Here is a 22985-nt window from a genome sequence, read left to right on the forward strand (position 1 = left end):
AGGAACGGATTAATATCGAATACCGGGGGTCCACTGTATGACTTAGGTACCAGTATGACTTCAAATGTCAATAGACTGGATTTACTTTACATATGGATAGCTAGCAACAGAACAATTAAATGAAAAGTAGGGAGAAATCCCGTTCTCTGCCGTCCCTATACACCTACCATCCGACTTACGACCAAGTTCGGTTCCGAGAAACCGGTCGTAAGTCGAAATGGACGTAAGTCGAACTTTACTACTGAATATCAACAAAACATTTTTGTAATGACTTTATTTTGTTTTATTTTGGTATTTCATGTTTTACTTTACTTTTTATGTTGTTAGTACTGTGTTTTATACTGTAAGGTTTAGGATAAACACTGTGTACAACACAAATACTGGTTTATTTCCCAGAAATTTGGCATAAAAAACACGGTTATAAGTCGAGTGGTCGTAAGTCGAGTGGTCGTAAGTTGAGTGGTCGTAAGTCGAGCAGGTCGTAAGTCGGATGGTAGGTGTATTTCCAATCTTTCTAATCTCAACTCTCTTCATTCTTTAGACATTAAACTTGTGTTTTGCCAAACTAACACTCTTAACTGAAAGACAGTCATAACAATTTTATCATTTACTGGAAATTGGCAAATTTTTCAGAGCTTAAGTCCCATACCCCATTATTTGGTGCCCATATCCCACAGAGGTATGGATACCCTGGGTTAAGAACCCCCAATAAAAAAGATACATTAAACTGAATTAACAAATCTTGGCTCAATTAAGTAAAACGGCAGCCAAGGGCAAAACTACTACAGCTGTAAAGGGTCGCTAATAATGGGCTCGAAACTACCATTCAAACTAGGGAAATCTACAGGCTACCGTACTCAACAAAATAACGCACAGTTTAACCCCGTAATTCGTGGTGCTTAGGTTCCTGGAGGTGATGCAAATCCAGAAACTACAGGTAATAGGAAAGTCCTCATGAATGATTTAAATGGTTAAAGGCAATATCTCATTCTATATTGCTCTAATTTGTCTAATACTGACATTCATAGAAAGACTGCAAACAGAATGAAATTCTAAGAGTCGGCTATCAGTGTAGAGGTCACATTCCAAGCAAAAACAAAATATGAACCAAGAAAATACGTAAATGATTGAGGCTATCCCGAAATAGCCTTCTGCTGAAATGTTCTGCGATCAAATTACGCGGATTACGAAGCAAGGGAATTCCGGGGTATGACTGTACGTATATATGCTACGTATACATAAAAAGGCTAATACAAAATGTGGTATGCACTGTACATGCTTAAAACAACCACTGACCCTCCATGATATTGTAGGCTAGCAAATGTGACGTGATGCAGCAGCGGAGAAAATAAAAAAAAAAAAAAAATAAGATACATTATGCTGGTTAGGGAAATCAAGAGAAATACTTAACACATTATTATATGATAAATGAAAGTGTGGAATTGAGGCTGTGTGAAGGTGATGAGTGGTGGTGGTAGTGCTTGTAGTGATTCCAGCAGTGGTGGTGGTAGTGCTTGTAGTGGTTTCAGCAGTGGTGGTGGTGCAATAACAATGGTGATGAAGACTGGTGGTGGTGAGAACTGGTGGTGGTGATAGAAGACACACAAAGAAGACCTTTTATCATTACAGTGTTTCACCTAAAATACACATTATATAAAGTACTCGATAATGCCTATCATTGGTGAAACCTAACGATAAAAGGTCTCCCGCTAAATCTCGATTTAAATGACCTTAATTTAACAGATTTCAGGTTTAACAGAAAAAATCCATACAGAAAAAGTCCAGAAACAAGAGAGAAAATCTGCTGTTTCCAGTATTGTCTATTACTGTTACAATTCCCTGGGAAAATTAGTTTCAGAAACAAAATCTCATTTCCAGCATTGGCAACTATTGTTACAATCAAGAATAGTTTTATTATCAAATTTAGTGGATGAGCACCATTATCGAGCACCCTCCTTCCCCTACTAGTCCTTGAAATCGAGGTTTCACTGTTTTTTTCCAACCATTTGTAAACTTGCAGCCAAACACCAACTACCGGTGGTAGTAACAATCGTGGTTGTGATAATAATATCAATGACTTTGAGGATGATAACCCAAGTGGTGATCATCTTAGTGGCCAGAGGGCAACATGGATGATAACCCAAGTGGTCATTTTCGTGGCCAGAGGGCAACATGGATGATAACCCAAGTGGTCATCTTCATGGCCAGAGGGCAACATGGATGATAACCCAAGTGGTCATCTTCATGGCCAGAGGGCAACATGGATGATAACCCAAGTGGTCATCTTCATGGCCAGTGGGCAACATGGATGATAACCCAAGTGGTCATCTTCATGGCCAGAGGGCAACATGGATGATGATCACAATGATAATGACATGGAAACTGCATCCATCTGAGAACTCACTAAGAAACCCCAGAGTAAACACACTTCTTGCAGATAAGCATTCTGCCCATTTTCCTTTGTCTCCTTCTGTTGGTTTTTCTCTATGTTGCAATAACTACAAGTGGTCCTTGATTTACGATGGGGTTACATTTTGACAAACCCATTGTAAGTTGAAAATATCCTAAGCTGATATGATGTGCTAAATAAATAATAACTACTGTCACTGAATAAATAAATAATTACTGAACCAAATACCAGTACTGAAAAGTAAACAAATGAATACAAGTTACGGACTTGTTACTTTCATGTTGGCTAATTATCTGAAGTTTCATCTCAAAATTAATTGCTTTTGCATCATCGAAAAGCTGAAATATCGTAAGTTGAACCACTAAGTCGAGCAGCACAAAATAATTAGACACTGGCAAGAGAAATCTGGCTATTTCAGTCTTGGACATAGATCTCTTCAACAGATATGCCATTTGCTATCCGCCCTTGTGTATAGACCTGCAAGGCTGAGGAGGAACTGATTACCTCATCCTCTGTCTTCACACACCATCTCTGTACTGAACTGAACATCCTCAAACAATACTACCCAGGTGCTGCAGGTGCAATTCTTCATAAAAAAAACTGCAGCAAGGGGAGATCGGCTAACATGCTTAGAAACTTTCCTTATCGTTGTATATATAAAAACCTGGAAAATAAATTGAAGGGAAGCAGGGTATGTTACCAGAACAGCAAACACTCACAGCCAAAACAAAGACAGTAATTGATCTAAGATTCTGAAATACCAGGATGTGAGAGAAGATCTCTCACATAAACTCACTTGTGACTTGTCTCACATCCACCACAATTACCAAACGGGAAGAAGCTATATTTAAATACATGATACAAACATTTTAACAGCCTTGTCAGAATGTTTGTCTCAGGCCAGGAACAGACGTACAGATTGCTGGTACTTCTGTAGAGTGAAGATCATGGAGGAAGATGAAATACGAGAAACATTCACCCCTACTCCAAAACATTTGGTTGGGGTCGGGAACAGACGTACAGATTGCAGGTACAGTACCTTTGGAGGTGAAGACCGTGGAGGAAGGAGAGATGAAAAATATAAAACGACTAAAAAAGATAAGAATTACTATGTAAGCTAAACTAGAAAGAATTATTTTTTAGAAAAAATTAGTAATTAACTACACTAAGCAAGAAATGAACTTATCTACACTGGCCATAGTGCATTTAGTGCTAGATAAGGGTAATGCTGCAACAGACTGAGTCAAATGCAATATTCATTACTGAACTGGCCTATACACAAAGTTTAATTCCTACACAAATTCAGCTTGCAGCAAAGGGAGCTCAACAGATCAAAGCAATGGTTAAAGTAAACTCTGGGTGGTGACGCAGGAGTTTCTTTCTAGTCTTACCATCCATGCTTCGCGATGACAGTTTCCGGCGACTGAGCGTTCTCTCGAACTCGGGGTTGTTCCGGTCACTCAGGTTGGCTGCCATGCGGGACTGGTACTGGGTGCGCCCGGAGTAACGGAACTTGGAGCCGAGGCGCGGCCACAGACCCTGCTTCTGGGGAGGCTCTGGGGTCATTAATCTGCAAATAGGATGAAAGGCAGGAGCTGCTGACGAGTGCTGATGGGAACACCAGTCAACGACAAACCTGTGTTACACCCAACAACTGCTAAGTAATCACTATACAGGTGCTCCTTGACTTGCGATGGAGTTAAGTTCTGATGAACCCATCCTAAGTTGAAAATATCCTAAGTCGAATATATATGATAAATAACTGTCACCAAATAAATAAATAATTACTGTAATTAACTAAATACCAGCCTAAGTACAAACAAGCTGATGAAGATCTTGATCCATTTCCAATTCTAGCTACCTTACAAGCAAAAACATCTTGATTACTGAATGTGCATCCCTACTGTATCATTGTAAAGTGAAAATATGGCAAGTTGAACCATCGTAAAGCAAGGAGCATCTGTACAAAATACAGCAAACTCTCAATAAGGAACTAATGGAGGGGGATAAGTGTCCAAGTGTTCATTAAATTGGTATGTTAAAAAATATAAAAAATAGACCCTGAGTACTCTACTGTAAATAACAAAGTCACAATACCATGACTGGAACAATACACAAATAACCCCTACATGAGAAAAAATTAAGGCGACATTTTGGTCCAACTTGGGCCATTAACTAGACAGAGACACACACACACACACAGACAGACACACACACAGACAGACACACACAAACAGACACACACAGACAGAAAGACACACACACGAAGTTAAGGGATACAGCATACACAATTTACAAATATACCACAATCAACACTGCAAATAGAGTACACTTCAAAGTACAATTTACCAAGTGGATTTCTGCCCCTTATTTTCAAAGTCCATTACATTGAGGGTTTACTGTATTATGGGTATTAAAAGGCTAATCCTTGACTGGTGTTCCCTTCAGCACAACCTGCAGACAGTTCAGTGTAATTCATGCCGGCTAAGGTTATGAGGATAACAAAAAGATTAGGTGACAAAAGATTGGATATCAGTTTGGAGGGAGAGAGTATGGAGGAGGTGAATGTATTCAGATATTTAGGAGTGGACGTGTCAGCAGATGGGTCTATGAAGAATGAGGTGAATCATAGAATTGATGAGGGGAAAAGGGTGAGTGGTGCACTTAGGAGTCTGTGGAGACAAAGAACTTTGCCTGTGGAAGCAAAGAGGGGAATGTATGAGAGTATAGTTGTACCAACACTCTTGTTGTATGGGTGTGAAGCATGGGTGATGAATGTTGCAACAAGGAGAAGGCTGGAGGCAGTGGAGATGTCATGTCTGAGGGCAATGTGTGGTGTGAATATAATGCAGAGAATTCATAGTTTGGAAATTAGGAGGTGTGGAATTACCAAAACTATTATCCAGAGGGCTGAGGAGGGAGTGTTGAAGTGGTTTGGACATGTAGAGAGAATGGAACAAAACAGAATGACTTTGAGAGTGTATAAATTTGTAGTGGAGGGAAGGCAGGGAGGGGTCAGCCTAGGAAGGGTTGGGAGGGAGGGGGTAAAGGTGGTTTTGTGTGCGAGGGGCTTGGACTTCTAGCAAGTGTGCATGAGCATATTTGATAGGAGTGAATGGAGACAAATGGTTTTTAATACTTGATGTGCTGTTGGAGCGCGAGCAAAGTAACATTTATGAAGGGATTCGGGGGAACCGGCAGGCCAGACTTGAGTCCTGGAGATGGGAAGTACAGTGCCTGCACTCTGAAGGAGGGGTGTTAATGTTGCAGTTTAAAAACTGTAGTGTAAAGCACCCTTCTGGCAAGACAGTGATGGAGTGAATGATGATGAAAGTTTTTCTTTTTTTGGGCCACCCTGCCTTGGTGGGAAATCGGCTGATGTGTTAATAAAAAATATATTTCTCACCAACCACTGACAGTACCATAAATAATCCTCCTCTATTACTGGAAATGTCCCTTTGTAATTAGTGCAACCCCGACTGATTTTTCCTGCCAAGGAACAGGAATGACTGCTATTTGCAAGCAACTTTATGATACACAAGTGATAGTGCCCTCAGCTCACAACTAAAGGCTCTAGGTTCAACCATAACATGGCATACACAAGTGATAGTGCCCTCAGCTCACAACCAAAGGCTCTAGGTTCATCCATAACATGGCATACACAAGTGAGTGCCCTCAGCTCACAAATAAAGGCTCTAGGTTCAACCATAACATGGCATACACAAGTGATAGTGCCCTCGGCTCACAAAGGCTCTAGGTTCAACCAAAACTTTGCATACACAAGTGATAGTGCCCTCAGCTCACTAAGGCTCTAGGTTCAACCAAAACATGGCATACAGAAGTGAGTGCCCTCAGCTCACAAATAAAGGCTCTAGGTTCAACCATAACATGGCATACACAAGTGATAGTGCCCTCAGCACACAAAGGCTCTAGGTTCAACCAAAACATGGCAGGCAAGTCTGGTCTTAGACTGGGCCACAGCAGAAAAACTCTTGAAACTCATCAGTGATGTGTTATTCTAATAGGCATACTCTTAGGTATACCTTCAAATTAGATACAGATGATCTTTGAAACAAGTTAAGAACATCCTTTCAGTAAGTAAATTCACTAGTGTAAAAAAAAAAAAATCATAAAAATCACAAAAGACTATAGCAAGTGATTAAAGCATAACATCCCAATACAAATATATATTTTTTTTAACACATCGGCCGCTTCCCACTGAGGCAGGGTGACCTGAAAAGGAAGAAACACTTTCATCATCATTCACTCCATTATGGTCTTGCCAGAGGTGTGCCAATAATAGTTTAGAAACTGCAACATATCTCCGGACTTGAGTCCTGGAGGGGTTCAGGATATTAGCAGTTTGGAGGGATATGTTGTGTATCTTTATACGTATATGGATTTATGAAGGATGAGGTTAATCATAGAATTGATGAGGGAAAAAAGGTGAGTGGTGCGTTGAGGTATATGTGGAGTCAAAAAACGTTATCTATGGAGGCAAAGAAGGGAATGTATGAAAGTATAGTAGTACCAACACTCTTATATGGGTGTGAAGCTTGGGTGGTAAATGCAGCAGCGAGGAGACGGTTGGAGGCAGCGGAGATGTCCTGTTTAAGGGCAATGTGTGGTGTAAATATTATGCAGAAAATTCGGAGTGTGGAAATTAGGAGAAGGTGTGGAGTTAATAAAAGTATTAGTCAGAGGGCAGAAGAGGGGTTGTTGAGGTGGTTTGGTCATTTAGAGAGAATGGATCACAGTAGAATGACATGGAAAGCATATAAATCTATAGGGGAAGGAAGGCGGGGTAGGGGTCGTCCTCGAAAGGGTTGGAGAGAGGGGGTAAAGGAGGTTTTGTGGGTAAGGGGCTTGGACTTCCAGCAAGCGTGCGTGAGCGTGTTAGATAGGAGTGAATGGAGACGAATGGTACTTGGGACCTGACGATCTGTTGGAGTGTGAGCAGGGTAATATTTAGTGAAGGGATTCAGGGAAACCGGTTATTTTCATATAGTCGGACTTGAGTCCTGGAAATGGGAAGTACAATGCCTGCACTTTAAAGGAGGGGTTTTGGGATATTGGCAGTTTGGAGGGATATGTTGTGTATCTTTATATGTTTATGCTTCTAGACTGTTGTATTCTGAGCACCTCTGCAAAAACAGTGATAATGTGCGAGTGTGGTGAAAGTGTTGAATGATGATGAAAGTATTTTCTTTTTGGGGATTTTCTTTCTTTTTTGGGTCACCCTGCCTCGGTGGGAGACGGCCGACTTGTTGAAAAAAAAAAAAAAAAAAAACTTCTAAACTGTTGTGTTCTGAGCACCTCTGCAAAAACAGTGATTATGTGTGAGTGTGGTGAAAGTGTTGAATGATGATAAAAGTATTTTCTTTTTGTTTTTTGTTTTTTCTTTCTTTTTGGGTCACCCTGCCTCGGTGGGAGACGGCCGACTTGTTAAAAAAAAAAAAAAAAAATCCACTCCTTCCGAGTGCAGGCACTGTACTTCCCACCTCCAGGACTCAAGTCTGACAAACCAGCGGAAGATATATACTAGTAATGTTTAATCATGTACATGTAATTACCTCTCTTCATCTGAGTGTAAAAGAGTGAAGGGAGGAAAGTAGTTATTGCATTTATCAAATGTTTCGAACTGTGAGGTTAATTACGTTAAAAACACATGCAACAAAAGATCTTCATTAGACAACATTTCACCTACATGATCTTTAATAAGTACCTGTATTTGTAAATAATAAAACCTCATACAAGTAGAAATCATTTTAATAAGTCTCATTTTGACATATCTTATTAATTATTTGTCCGCCATACAATACTTTAAATAAAAGGTCAGTCAATACTTTCGGCAAAAGAGAAATGCATCCAAGTAAAAAAACGCCAAGCAATAAAGACACCTAACTGTAGCACGTATCTTATCAAAAATTATTTAAAAGGAATAGAGGGGTGAACTCCAGCTCTTGGACTTGCTTCTGAACTTGCAATTGATATTCATTATCCCTTTTCTTCAGTCGTATTGAGATGTTTGAAGCCCAGTGTTAAGTCAGTATCTAGTTTACCAATCACTTTAATCCACAGGAAACCCAGTCTGGGGTCGGTCCTAGGGGACACTGACCCCAGGAAGCAGCCTTCAGCTAAAGTAATGTTTATTATCACTACAACATTTTAGCTAGTGAAGCTTTTAAAAGAGTTCATCCTTATTCTGATCCAAAGTATCTGTATCAAGTGTCCTGTGCAAAAAAACTCTGCTCATTCAATCTTCCTTCAGGGGTCCCCAACCTGCGGCCTGCAGGCCGCACGTGGCCGTTCTAGGAAATGGATATGGCCTGCACATGAAATTATGAATTCACTTTTAATTAGATTCCACACTGCATAGTGTCAACAAAACCATGCAGTCCTCATCACACATTTGACCATCAAATGTGGCCTACTTGTGTAGGAAGGTTGGGAAACACTGCTCTACTGCATTCAGGTATTCCTTGTAAGTTCATCAATCAGTGGAGTCTGGGATAACACACTTCTTAATTACCATGGCTACTTTCCCTTTCCTCTGTCTTTCTTCATGTATCAGGTGCTACAGAAGATGCAATCTTCTGTAGCACCTGATACTGTGCAGTGTAGGTTCCACATTGCAGTGTACCACTGTGTAGTGTAGGTTCCACACTGCAGTGTACCACTGTGTAGTGTAGGTTCCACACTGCAGTGTACCACTGTGTAGTGTAGGTTCCACACTGCAGTGTACCACTGTGTAGTGTAGGTTCCACACTGCAGTGTACCACTGTGCTGTGTAGGTTCCACACTGCACAGTATCAGGTGTTGCAGAAGACTGCATCTTCTATATCTTGACCCCAATTCCCACAAGAGCATGCAATAAGATCAGGATGTTCCAGTACATGTCTGTACAGCTTATGGTTCAGGGGTGAGGGAAAGGAGAATAAACATGGAGAAAAGGGCAGGGAGTAAGGAGCGTGGTGGTGAAAAGTGTGCTGGAAGGTTGGGTGTCTTACTGCTAACAGGATGAGAGACTTGTCATGGTAGAGTAGAAAGAAGGCTGAATCAGCAGGATTTGGACTAAAGGAGAGTTCCATGGTTTGCTGTACTTCTCTCAAAGGCTTCCTTCCTACCCAGTGATTTGGTAATATCTCTGAAGAACCCTCCCCCTTACAGTTTCATACAATTTCTCCCTTAAAACTGTACAGTATTCTTTCCTCGTGAGGTGGGAATAACAGCTGAGAGGGAAGGCCCTAGAAAGTTTACTTGTGTGAGGCTAGTACATCTACTGTTTCAAGCTCTTGTAACACATGATAATTTCACATGTTGATTCTCAAACACCCAATATAATTACGTTGATACCTACTTGTTTAAGCATACACTAATGCGATCAACTGAAGAATCAGGACAAGGAAAAAGAAAGTCAAATTATTTAATTTAACTGTTTATATGATAATTTGTATTTGGCACCATCACTAAGAAACCTAATCCAACCATTCTGCAATTTTATTTTAAAAACACTAGCTGTCTCCCACTGAGGCAGGGTTGAAAAAAAAAAAAAAATTTGCCATCATTCACACTGTCTTCACACAGGAGTGCAGATATGGCAGTTTAGATATGACTTGAAACAGCAAAATCTGTATGCTGATCCTTTTGTTGATCACACAAAAGTATTAGTAAGTTTTACATATCGAGTGTACGAGAAGAGTAGATTGGGGAAAGAAGAGAAAACAACACCAAAGATTATATTAAGTAAAAGGACACAAGCGCAACAAATGTGACATTTTATTGTGGCAACGTTTTGCTCTCCAGGAGCTTTGTCAAGCTGTTACTGGAGAGCGAAACGTTGCTACGATGTCAAATTAGTTGCACTTGTGTCCTTTTACTTAACATACTGTCAGTAATTCTATCAACATTAACACTAAGAATCATACACCAACATACCTGAAGAATGTATGGTGTTCAACGCACACCTTCCACAACCTCTTGGCAGCCTTGTGATTCGGCAGCTTGAAGCCAATCGTAGATTCAAAGGTTTCAAACTCCCCAGGCCGGATTTTGATATAGAAGTTACTGCGTTTGTAGGAGATTTTGAGTATTTTGGGCCAAGCAAATCGGTTGATGCGTAGTCTGAAAAGTGGAAGTAGTAGTGGTGACACTTATTAAGCACTTTGACCATGTGGGTCACTCAGCATGCACAGGACAGACACAATAACATGACAACATACAAAATACTCAGGGGAAGTGATAAGGAAAGCAAGGACAGGATGTTTGAGAGGCAAGAAACTGCTTGTAGGAACAGGAATCACGGGGATGTCAGGAAGTACTTTTTCAGTCTCGAGAGTGGTAAGGAAGTGGAACAATCTTGGCGAGGAAGTGATGGAAACAGACTCCATACACAGTTCTAAGAGTATGTATAACAGGGTCCACAAATAGTGGCAATTTAAAAGGCAGGGCCACCATCTCAGAATTAATTACTGCAGCTACAAAAAGGTAAGTGTGTGTGTGTGTGTACACACACACACACAAAACAAAGCATTGACTATAAACACTCAACACAGCCAAATCTGATAATCCAAGTATGTAGTATTTTGTGTGTGAATGTTGTAATATTAATAACACAACTGCATGCCAGTAGATACAAGGTTTCCACCAACAAGCATCATTTGCAACATTTTTCCAGAAACATAACAATAACAGACAAATCTGTAAAACAGCAGACTTTGTCCGTTGTCTCTGAATCAACTGACCCAGCATATTTTAACCCATATTTTAGAAGTCCATTATATGGAAGTCCTTTAAATCAAGGGTTCACTGTATCTGACATAACCTGAGTAAAGATCCACACTGGGAAGCACTCACTTGTCCCTGTAGACAAGGAGCCCAGATGCGCACACACCCAACATGATGTCAACACCTTCTGAGTCCTTCGCTGAATGCATGTCCACACCATACATTGCCAGTTTTTTTGAATTCTCTAGGTAATGGAGTTCTGCTTCTGCCGGTGTCTGGCCTCTGTGCAGTAAGGAAATTAAATCAGCATTAATGCACCACTTTTAAAGTTACTGGAGATTCTAAGAGACAAACACAGCAATAAATGCATATTCGGTACTTTCCAACTAACAATATGAATTAATATCAAATGCAGTTTTTTTTAACATGCTGGCTATCTTCCACCAAGGCAGGGTGACCCGAAAAGGAAACACTTTCACCATCATTTACACTATCACTGTCTTGCTAGAGGTGCACAGATACAACAATTTAGAAGTCCCTCTGAACAGTAAATATCCCAAACCCCCTACTTTAGCGTGCAAGCAGTTATTAATTAATGTAGATAAACTATATATGTGTTAGCCAGATCCAGTTTATCCACACTAATATACGACTGCTACTTAAAAAAAAACCTTGAGCTAGAGTTCGTCACGGCAACGCTAGCTAGAGATTCGTCTGTAAAAAACTTGCATTTGTGGTCACAGTGGTGCCTATGCTAACCTTCCTATGGTGTAGAAATATACCTAGTTGGACGAATCTTATTGTGGCTAGCTGGTCCAGTGGCTAACACGACGGTCTGGAGTTTTGAGACTCTCTGACCGCGGGTTCTATCCCCACCCGCGGTATGGTTTGTTTGCAATCGAGTCATTACGATTTCGTGAGTCATGACTTACTTTGTTAGGGAGATGTGCAGGATTAAAACTCAATGACTCATATAGCAAGAGCTGTCACGGATGTAGAAAGAAAAGATCAACACTTCTAATGAGCTTCACCTCCACCTTCATAACTGAAAGGTAGTACCTCACTGGATGGCTACTGTCAACTTAACTACTGAAAATACTAAATATCTTACAAGCTTGTAAGATTTCCAGGAAGGCACTACTGTCTTGCCATAAGGATGTGGAACAGAACTGTTCCACATACAGCAACGAAGTAGATGGTTACTATCTAGCAACCTACTGTCACTGCAAAACAAGCTTTCATTCAATACTTACATGACGTGAGGATAGTACCATCCTGGATGGTTATCTACCAACCAAAACATCTGAAAAGCTCTCATTCCAGACTTGTATAACAGGAGGGTAATACATTACCTCCCTGTATAGCTGCTACCTATTTGACTGTTACCAGAAACCAGCCAGGGAGGTACTACCATCCACTCAAATTAAGTGAGAAATTAAACATAATTTTTTTTTTTCACTAACAGGATTGCAGATCTTGTCTTTCTGTCTCAATTATAATGACAAGTAATTCTAATAAACTTGTACTTACATTCAGAATACACATACAGTAATCCGTGGGGGACACGTACCAAGATCTACCGTGGATACCTGAAACCGTGGATAGTAGCAAACCCTATATGTAAGTAGCTTTTTGTTGACATACATACTCATGATAAGTTTTAATTGATAAATTACACACTAAGTCAAGAATTAGGACTTTTTCACCGATGGGAAACATTTTATGGCTTCACTACTACTTGCACTTTAGGGCCATTATTGAGCAAAATTAAGGGCCATTTTTGGACCATGGTAAATCATGGATAACTGAAACCATGGATACCAAATTCACGGATACAGGGGTTATACTGTACTTTTGTTTTCCTACATGCTTCTCGATAGTTCTTAATTCTGTAATATTTCATTTCCAACCTCGGACGCCAGGTGTGAGACTAGGCCATGGAAGATAATCCTCAGAACCCCTTAACAGATACCAACCTACTTCAAAGAATTTTTTTTTTTTTTTTTTTTATATAAAAGTAAGATTTACTCACTTATGAGTCTTGTGTAGATCAACAACCTTCTCTTCCAGTTCAGCATTCTGATTAGGCGCAAAGGTGAATTCTGAGAGATAACTAGTGCCAACGTGTTCCTTGGCATCGTAATCGCCCACTTCTGCCTGCACCATATACGAACCTAAGAGGGCATGGGTGACGAACGAACAGGGCAACTTGCCCGTCAAAATGTCCTGCCGTACCTGTTGCAAAATAAAGTTAGTTATACAAGACTGGCATACAATACCTACAAGAAGAATTAAGATGCATATGCAACATCTGGGTATCTCGATTTGTAAACATTTCGCCATCCATTGGCTTCATCAATACAAATTCAACGACATAATAGGAAGAGGGTAATCAGTCCCTCAGCCTCCAACTCCAGGACTGACTACCTTGACTTTTGTACATTGTACAACCATGTACAAAACCATGTACAACCATGTACAAAAGACAAGGTAGTCGGTCCTGGAGTTCCAGGCTGAGGGGCTGATTACCCTCTTCCCGTTATGTCCTGGAATTTGTATTGACGAAGCCACTGGATGACAAAATGTCTACAAATAAAAATACCCAGATGTTGTACACATTTAATTCTTCATCTAAGAAAAGTAACATGATACCTGGTTTCTCAAGAATAATTATTACCACATAACAGACACATCCAAGACTTGACTGGCGAGTCGCAGGTTAACACATTCAAGTTGCATAACAAAATGACACCCAGAAGAGGAAGCAAATTTGGATACCATCTCGTCAGCAGCACCGAGAAAGCAGTCTAGCAAGAAATGGCTTGTGAGCTAATGTCTTGCTACATCTCTATTAACACAAGATTAACTACAGAGCATGTACAATCAACTCTTATACAGAGCATGTACAATCAGCTCTTATACAGAGCATGTACAACAATCAGCTCTTATACAGAGCATGTACAATCAGCTCTTATACAGAGCATGTACAATCAGCTCTTATACAGAGCATGTACAATCAGCTCTTATACAGAGCATGTACAACAATCAGCTCTTACACAGAGCATGTACAATCAGCTCTTATACAGAGCATGTACAACAATCAGCTCTTATACAGAGCATGTACAATCAGCTCTTATACAGAGCATGTACAATCAGCTCTTATACAGAGCATATACAATCAGCTCTTATACAGAGCATGTACAACAATCAGCTCTTATACAGAGCATGTACAATCAGCTCTTATACAGAGCATGTACAATCAGCTCTTATACAGAGCATGTACAATCAGCCGTTTCATAAAATTTCTATATATATAGTAAGATTGTAATAAAGTTGGTAGAATTACCAACAATACGTAAAGTAAAAGGACACAAGTGCAACTAATGTGACAGTTTTATTGTGGCAACGTTTCGCTCTCCAGGAACTTTGTCAAGCCGTTACAAACAATACATGGACACAGGGTATATATAGGCTTAAGAGTGAGGTGTAATAGTAGTGGTGGTAGTAGTAGTAGTAATGTAAGTTGTAGTAGTAGTAGTAATACAACTTGCACATGAGTAAAAGGATATAACAGCTATTATTTGGAGAAGAGAGAAGTGTAGAGAGAGAGAGAGAGAGATTTTTCGAAATGTTGAGTGAATGCGTGGGGAGTTTTGAATCAAGTGTGAGAGTAATGGTGGTTGGGGATTTCAATGCTAAAGTGGGTAAAAATGTTATGGAGGGAGTAGTAGGTAAATTTGGGGTGCCAGGGGTAAATGTAAATGGGGAGCCTTTAATTGAGCTATGTGTAGAAAGAAATTTGGTAATAAGTAATACATATTTTATGAAAAAGAGGATAAATAAATATACAAGGTATGATGTAGCACGTAATGAAAGTAGTTTATTAGATTATGTATTGGTGGATAAAAGGTTGATGGGTAGGCTCCAGGACGTACATGTTTATAGAGGGGCAACTGATATATCAGATCATTATTTAGTTGTAGCTACAGTTAGAGTAAGAGGTAGATGGGAAAAGAGGAAGGTGGCAACAACAAGTAAGAGGGAGGTGAAAGTGTATAAACTAAGGGAGGAGGAAGTTCGGGTGAGATATAAGCGACTATTGGCAGAAAGGTGGGCTAGTGCAAAGATGAGTAGTGGGGGGGTTGAAGAGGGTTGGAATAGTTTTAAAAATGCAGTATTAGAATGTGGGGCAGAAGTTTGTGGTTATAGGAGGGTGGGGGCAGGAGGAAAGAGGAGTGATTGGTGGAATGATGAAGTAAAGGGTGTGATAAAAGAGAAAAAGGTAGCTTATGAGAAGTTTTTACAAAGCAGAAGTGTTATAAGAAGAGCAGAGTATATGGAGAGTAAAAGAAAGGTAAAGAGAGTGGTGAGAGAGTGCAAAAGGAGAGCAGATGATAGAGTGGGAGAGGCACTGTCAAGAAATTTTAATGAAAATAAGAAAAAATTTTGGAGTGAGTTAAACAAGTTAAGAAAGCCTAGGGAAAATATGGATTTGTCAGTTAAAAACAGAGTAGGGGAGTTAGTAGATGGGGAGATGGAGGTATTAGGTAGATGGCGAGAATATTTTGAGGAACTTTTAAATGTTAAGGAAGAAACAGAGGCAGTAATTTCATGCACTGGTCAGGGAGGTATACCATCTTTTAGGAGTGAAGAAGAGAAGAATGTAAGTGTGGGGGAGGTAAGTGAGGCATTACGTAAAATGAAAGGGGGTAAAGCAGCTGGAACTGATGGGATCATGACAGAAATGTTAAAAGCAGGGGAGGATATAGTGTTGGAGTGGTTGGTACTTCTGTTTAATAAATGTATGAAAGAGGGGAAGATACCTAGGGATTGGCGGAGAGCATGTATAGTCCCTTTATATAAAGGGAAAGGGGACAAAAGAGACTGTAAAAATTATAGAGGAATAAGCTTACTGAGTATACCAGGAAAAGTGTACGGTAGGGTTATAATTGAAAGAATTAGAGGTAAGACAGAATGGAGGATTGCGGATGAGCAAGGAGGTTTCAGAGTGGGTAGGGGATGTGTAGATCAAGTGTTTACATTGAAGCATATATGTGAACAGTATTTAGATAAAGGTAGGGAAGTTTTTATTGCATTTATGGATTTAGAAAAGGCATATGATAGAGTGGATAGAGGAGCAATGTGGCAGATGTTGCAAGTATATGGAATAGGTGGTAAGTTATTAAATGCTGTAAAGAGTTTTTATGAGGATAGTGAGGCTCAGGTTAGGGTGTGTAGAAGAGAGGGAGACTACTTCCCGGTAAAAGTAGGTCTTAGACAGGGATGTGTAATGTCACCATGGTTTTTTAATATATTTATAGATGGGGTTGTAAAGGAAGTAATTGCTAGGGTGTTCGGGAGCGGGGTGGGATTAAATTTTGGGGAATCAAATTCAAAATGGGAATTGACACAGTTACTTTTGCTGATGATACTGTGCTTATGGGAGATTCTAAAGAAAAATTGCAAAGGTTAGTGGATGAGTTTGGGAATGTGTGTAAAGGTAGAAAGTTGAAAGTGAACATAGAAAAGAGTAAGGTGATGAGGGTGTCAAATGATTTAGATAAAGAAAAATTGGATATCAAATTGGGGAGGAGGAGTATGGAAGAAGTGAATGTTTTCAGATACTTGGGAGTTGACGTGTCGGCGGATGGATTTATGAAGGATGAGGTTAATCATAGAATTGATGAGGGAAAAAAGGTGAGTGGTGCGTTGAGGTATATGTGGAGTACAGTGCCTGCACTCTGAAGGAGGGGTGTTAATGTTGCAGTTTAAAAACTGTAGTGTAAAGCACCCTTCTGGCAAGACAGTGATGGAGTGAATGATGGTGAAAGTTTTTCTTTTTCGGGCCACCCTGCCTTGGTGGGAATCGGCCGGTGTGATAATAAATAATAAAAAAAAAAAAAACGTTATCTATGGAGGCGAAGAAGGGAATGTATGAAAGTATAGTAGTACCAACACTCTTATATGGGTGTGAAGCTTGGGTGGTAAATGCAGCAGCGAGGAGATGGTTGGAGGCAGTGGAGATGTCCTGTCTAAGGGCAATGTGTGGTGTAAATATTATGCAGAAAATTCGGAGTGTGGAAATTAGGAGAAGGTGTGGAGTTAATAAAAGTATTAGTCAGAGGGCAGAAGAGGGGTTGTTGAGGTGGTTTGGTCATTTAGAGAGAATGGATCAAAGTAGAATGACATGGAAAGCATATAAATCTATAAAAATAAGTTAGATAAATTGGAGGTTGAATTAGAGAAGGTCTGTTTCAGTGTTCATTCTCCGTAATGTGATTTGTGAAGTTTTAACCCTTAAACGGTCCAAACGTATATATACGTTTTTTCAACATCTGAAAGTATGTAAAAAAAATGTAGATCTTTTTTGTTTTACATTTGAAAACGTGTATTATTATAATCAAGGGGGAAGCGCTAAACCTGGAGGATTATACAGCGCCTGGGGGGGGGGGGGGGATGTGGAAGGCATTCAGGCTTAATTCGGGGAACTGGAACACAGATCCAATTCCCTAAATCAAGAGCCCCTCACCAACATCAAGGAACCTTCCTTGAGGGGTTGAAAACGTGTAAAAAAAAAAAAAAAAAAAAAAAAGGGGCACTGTATAAAAGTTAGGGTTACTTAATGATTAACCCTTAAACTGTCCAAACGTAGATCTACGTTTTCTCAACATTTGAAAGCATGTAAAATAACGTAGATTTTTTTTTTTTTTTTTGAAAGTGTAAAAAAAAAACTTTGATCTACTGTTTTTTTTAGATTTGAAAATATGTAAAAACCATAGAGCTACTTTTGGAGCGCTACGCATGTGAACGTAGATCTATGTTTGGACAGTTTAAGGGTTAGGATAAAAAATGGATTGCCATGAACAAATTGTAGTCTAAAGACCTGGATAAAAACCTAATTACCCCAAGTAAAATGTACTCTAGTATACAGTATACTTCATATATATATATTCTTTTTAACATGTCGGCCGTCTCCCACCTAGGCAGGGTGACCCAAAAAGAAAAAATCCCCAAAACAAAAATACAGTGGACCCCCGGTTAACGAACTTTTTTCATTCCAGAAGTATGTTCAGGTGCCAGTACTGACCGAATTTGTTCCCATAAGGAATATTGTGAAGTAGATTAGTCCATTTCAGACCCCCAAACATACACGTACAAACGCACTTACATAAATACACTTACATAATTGGTCGCATTCGGAGGTAATCGTTATGCGGGGGTCCACTGTACAGTGGACCCCTGGTTAACGAACTTTTTTCATTCCAGAAGTATGTTCAGGTGCCAGTACTGACCGAATTTTTTCCCATAAGGAATATTGTGAAGTAGATTAGTCCATTTCAGACTCCCAAACATACACGTACAAACGCACTTACATAAATACACTTACATAATTGGTCGCATTCGGAGGTGATCGTTATGCGGGGGTCCACTGTACTTTCATCATCTTTCAACACTTTCACCTCACTCGCACATAATCACTGTTAAAATTTAATTACCCCAAACAAAATGTTATCAGGATAAAATATCAAATCGTCCTAAGTGAAATAAACTTCGTTATAAAATCTCGTCCCTGTAAAGTATTTCTCGGCCATGAAGGACTGTGCCGCCTTCTCACCTGGAGGCAGAGCTGGTATCGAGTTATATCTTCAGCAAGCTGCGTGGGGTCTGGAGGGTAAAACTTCACCTCAAACTTGAACTCCCACGGTCCCTTGACCTGCTTGGAGATCCGCTTCTCAAGGTTGAGCCAGTTAGTAGTGTTGTTGTGGTCGATGTAGCTTAGACCAAAGTAGTCCTTCTCTAGGAGGTTGATGCGATCTGCGATGCTTGTCAGCAAGTCTATACCCTTGGCCTTTTTCTGTTGGATGAAAGAGTAACCGTGTGAAAAGCGTATATGAACGCACTAACTCTCGCACAAAACCTACTTGCCAGATCAACCAGGCTGTGATGGATATGTGGGGGCAGCGGGCCTCCAGCAGCAACAGCCTGGTTGATCAGGCAATCACCAGACGAGCCTGGCCCCCACGGCCAGGCTCTGAGAGTAGTTAAACTCTCAAAACTCTTCAAAGGTATACCTATACAAATATGGTCTTTAGGTATAATAATTAATCATACAACATTCAGAAAAGAGCTAAACCCATATGGGGTATTCAAGAAAAGCTCCTCCACCTTATCTGCACAAGAAAATTTAAAATTAAGAGTAAGAAACGTAATCAAGGAGTGTTCAATGCAAATACATACATATTTTTCAATACACTAACCATCTCCCACTGAGGTAAGGTGACCCAAAAATAGAAGAAACACTTCCATCACTCACTCCATTACTGTCCTGCCAGAGAGGTGCTGATACTACAGTTCAAAACTGTGAATATTTCCACCCCTCTGTCAGAGTACACTCACTGTACTTTCTACCTCCAGGACTCAGTCCGGCTACCCGGTTTCCCAGAATCCCTTCATTCCACTCCTCTGTCAGAGTACACTCACTGTACCTCCCACCTCCCAGAATCCCTTCACAGGTGTTACCTCGGTCACACTCCAACAGCACAGTGCAAATGTAAGCCTCTCACTTATTTCCAGTTTTTCTACCCACACTCCAGCCTGGTGCCAGGCTCCTCTTGGCTGCCTGTTCAATTAGGCTGTTACTGCTGGCAGCCCACTGGCTCATATCCATCACAGGAAGAGGTTGTGGTCCAGTTTCAACTACAAACTTATACACTTATTTAGGCAACGTTTCCAATATCCATCACACCATTTCAGAGTTTCGGATTTCTTCCAAAGTTTTCACAGATCTGCCGATGTTCTAGTAGTTTCGACAAGCATGCTCTTCCTACCTTAAATCCATGACTGTGTTGTCTAGGTCATGTTTTTCCAAAGAAAATTGTAATTTGACATTTTGCCACCAAGATATTTTTTTGTTATTGATTTTTTTTTTTTTGTGACAAGTCTACTGCAGTCTTTGTGCAGAGAAGCAATTTTTGTATTTTAGGGTCTCTTGGTTTCATCCTTCACCTATGAAGGGCTCAAATTAAACTATGAACTAAATAGAGTCGAACGTCAGTGTTTGAATGTACTGGACCTCGAACAAACCAGTCTGAACAATTTTGTTCTGAAAAAATCGACCTGTTATTTGAATATCTAAACGTGCTGACTTATTTAAAATTCAGCTGTAAAAAAACTTTACAGGAAAACAGTTTCAAAAGCGCTCTGAAGTGACCTCTGACACTGACCTGACTCTCGGAGACTTTTGGAAGCGTCAGTTCAACATCCTCCAGTGTGTGAGGATGATAATTAAAGCCTGGAGGAATACTGTTTAATACATCGAACTTTCCCCAGTTCCAACACCACCTAGGAACCAATTAAGTTTAAACACCAAGGCTCCTCTTGTACTGAAGATGGCACACCACAAACCTACCTCTCATCCTTTAACCTTAAACATGAATATGAATTAAAAAAAGGCAACTGCATTCCAAATATTTTCCTCCCTGCCTGTCTACTCTTATACACTCCCAACAAAATTCCCTTTCCTCAGTCCATCCCTTTACTCTTATATATTCCCTACTGCTCCTCTCCTCCTCCTCCTCCTACTCTTATACACACAATATATATTCCCTGCTGCTCCTCTCCTCCTCCTCCTACTCTTCTTTCTTTCTTTCAACACACCGGCCGTATCCCACCAAGGCGGGGTGGCCCAAAAGGAAAAACAAAAGTTTCTCCTTTTACATTTAGTAAATTATACAGGAGAAGAGGTTACTAGCCCCTTGCTCCCGGCATTTTAGTCGCCTCTTACGACACGCATGGCTTACGGAGGAAGAATTCTGTTCCACTTCCCCATACCCCTGCTCCTCTACTCCACTCTAACACATCTTGCCAAAACTTGAAGTTCTGTTCTTTCTTCCAACACAATTCCCATTTACTCTCTCCTTGTATCACCCATCCATTCAACCAGGCATCAATCTATAAGTCATCCATCCATTCATTTTATACGTCCTCTCATTCAACCCCCCCCCCCCCCCACATTCCTTCCTACACCCCCCCACACATCAACCAGACAACTGCTGCAGCATATGGGCACCTGGCAAACCTGAGAACGTTCCGATACCTCAGTAAGGAATCATTCAAGACCCTACACCATGTACATCAGGCTCATATTGGAGTATGCAGCACCAGTTTGGAACCCCGCACCTGGTCAAGCACGTCAAGAAATTAGATAAAATGCAAAGGTTTGTAACAAGGCTAGTTCCAGAGCTAAGGGGAATGTCCTACAAAGAAAGGTTAAGGGAAATCTGCATGACAACATTGGAGGGCAGGAGGGTTAGGCAAGACATGATAACAATATACAAAATACTGCAAGGAACTGACAAGGTGGACAGAGACATGATGTTCCAGAGATGGGACACAGAAACAAGGGGTTACAAATGGAAGCTGAAGACTCAGACGAGTCAGAGTGATGTTAGGAAGTATTTCTTAAGTCAGAGTTGTCAGGAAGTGGAATAGTCTGGCAAGTGATGTAGAGGCAGGAACCATACATAATTTTAGAAGAGGTATGATAAAGTTCACGGAGTAGGGAGAGGACCTAGTAGCAATCAGTGAAGAGGCAGGGCCAGGAGCTATGTCTTGACACCCTGCAACCACAAATAGGCAAGTATAAATAGGTGATCGAGCACACGCGCACACACACACTCACACTCGCACTGATATGGCTTCACCACAACCACCAGCATGATGAAGCTCTAGTCACTGCTGCCGCCACAAAACGACCCCAACGGAAGCCTCTTATGTCAGTATTAACCCTATCTGCCAGTGTTGCCACAGCTGGCAAAAGCAGCACACACAATATGACACTGATGACACAGGAAAGAAATATAAAATACCGAGAGTAATTGACAAGGTGAATAGGGACAGGATGTTTCAGAGAGGTAACACAGCAACAAGGGGGGGACGCAACAAGAGGACACAGCAACGAGGGGTCACAACTGGAAGTTGAAGACTCAGATGAGTTACAGGGATGTTAGGAAGTACAGTGGACCCCCGCTTAACGATATTTTTTCATTCCAGAAGTATGTTCAGGTGCCAGTACTGACCAAATTTGTTCCCATAAGGAATATTGTGAAGTAGATTAGTCCATTTCAGACCCCCAAACATACACGTACAAACGCACTTACATAAATACACTTACATAATTGGTCGCATTGGGAGGTGATCGTTAAGCGGGGGTCCACTGTATTTAAGTCACAGAGTTGTCAGGGAGTGGAACCATGTGGAGAGTGATGTAGCGGAGGCAGGATCCATATACAGCTTTAAGAGGAGGTATGATAAAGCTCGTGAGAGGGGACCTAGTAGTAATCAGCAAAGAGGTGGGGCCAGGAGCTATGACTTGACCCTTGCAACCACAAATAGGCAAGTACTGAGCAGCAGAGTGCCAATATCCTCCATGGTGGAACACCTGCTGCTGTTTCTTCTGCTGTTGTCGATGCTGCTGCTGCCGCAACAAAAGCAGCACCTGGAGGCTGGAGTAGAGCACTTGCCTCTCGTGTAGGAATTCTTTTATTGCAAAGTAGAAACCTGTTCAAGTGTACCAGAAAGTACAGCATTCTCCAATTATTTTTTGAGGAGAGTACAAATAGGAAGCGTGTCTGTCTGGCATTCAACAGACAGAGGATAAAGTCTCCACCACGTCTTGTGCTGAATGAACCAAGTGGGTTTAGCGCTAAACATGATTATCCAATTTATTTTACTGTACCTCAACAGCCACTTTCAGATCTATGGCCAGGAGCCGACTCTCAACACCTTATAAAGACAACAGAGCAAGCACTCACTTCCACTGCCACCTCACACTCGGTGCCATCGAGGA

General features: G+C 40.7%; 2 protein-coding genes across 30 annotated transcripts in view; one reads left to right on the plus strand and one right to left on the minus strand.

Annotated features, from left to right (window-relative positions):
• The window catches only part of LOC128702468 (tigger transposable element-derived protein 1), a 490624-nt gene that overhangs the window by 162873 nt on the left and 304766 nt on the right, over positions 1-22985 (plus strand). The gene's annotated exons all lie outside the window — the stretch shown is intronic.
• Positions 1-22985, minus strand: part of cora (erythrocyte membrane protein band 4.1 like coracle) — a 139065-nt gene that overhangs the window by 69426 nt on the left and 46654 nt on the right. For 10 of the 17 annotated variants that reach the window (XM_070105301.1, XM_070105303.1, XM_070105304.1 and 7 more), the window contains 7 exons: positions 22951-22985; positions 18753-18992; positions 13170-13372; positions 11267-11419; positions 10349-10534; positions 3802-3980; positions 1297-1314 (listed from right to left, as the gene is read on the minus strand). The exon at positions 22951-22985 is cut by the window's right edge and continues 136 nt beyond it. In XM_070105301.1, coding sequence (XP_069961402.1) covers positions 1297-1314; positions 3802-3980; positions 10349-10534; positions 11267-11419; positions 13170-13372; positions 18753-18992; positions 22951-22985 — 1014 coding nt within the window. The remainder of the gene's footprint in view (positions 1-1296; positions 1315-3801; positions 3981-10348; positions 10535-11266; positions 11420-13169; positions 13373-18752; positions 18993-22950) is intronic. The other 7 variants (XM_070105299.1, XM_070105302.1, XM_070105315.1 and 4 more) reach the window with 2 other exon arrangements.

This window comes from Cherax quadricarinatus, chromosome 98, assembly GCF_038502225.1.
Source record: "Cherax quadricarinatus isolate ZL_2023a chromosome 98, ASM3850222v1, whole genome shotgun sequence".
Classification (NCBI taxonomy): domain Eukaryota; kingdom Metazoa; phylum Arthropoda; class Malacostraca; order Decapoda; family Parastacidae; genus Cherax; species Cherax quadricarinatus.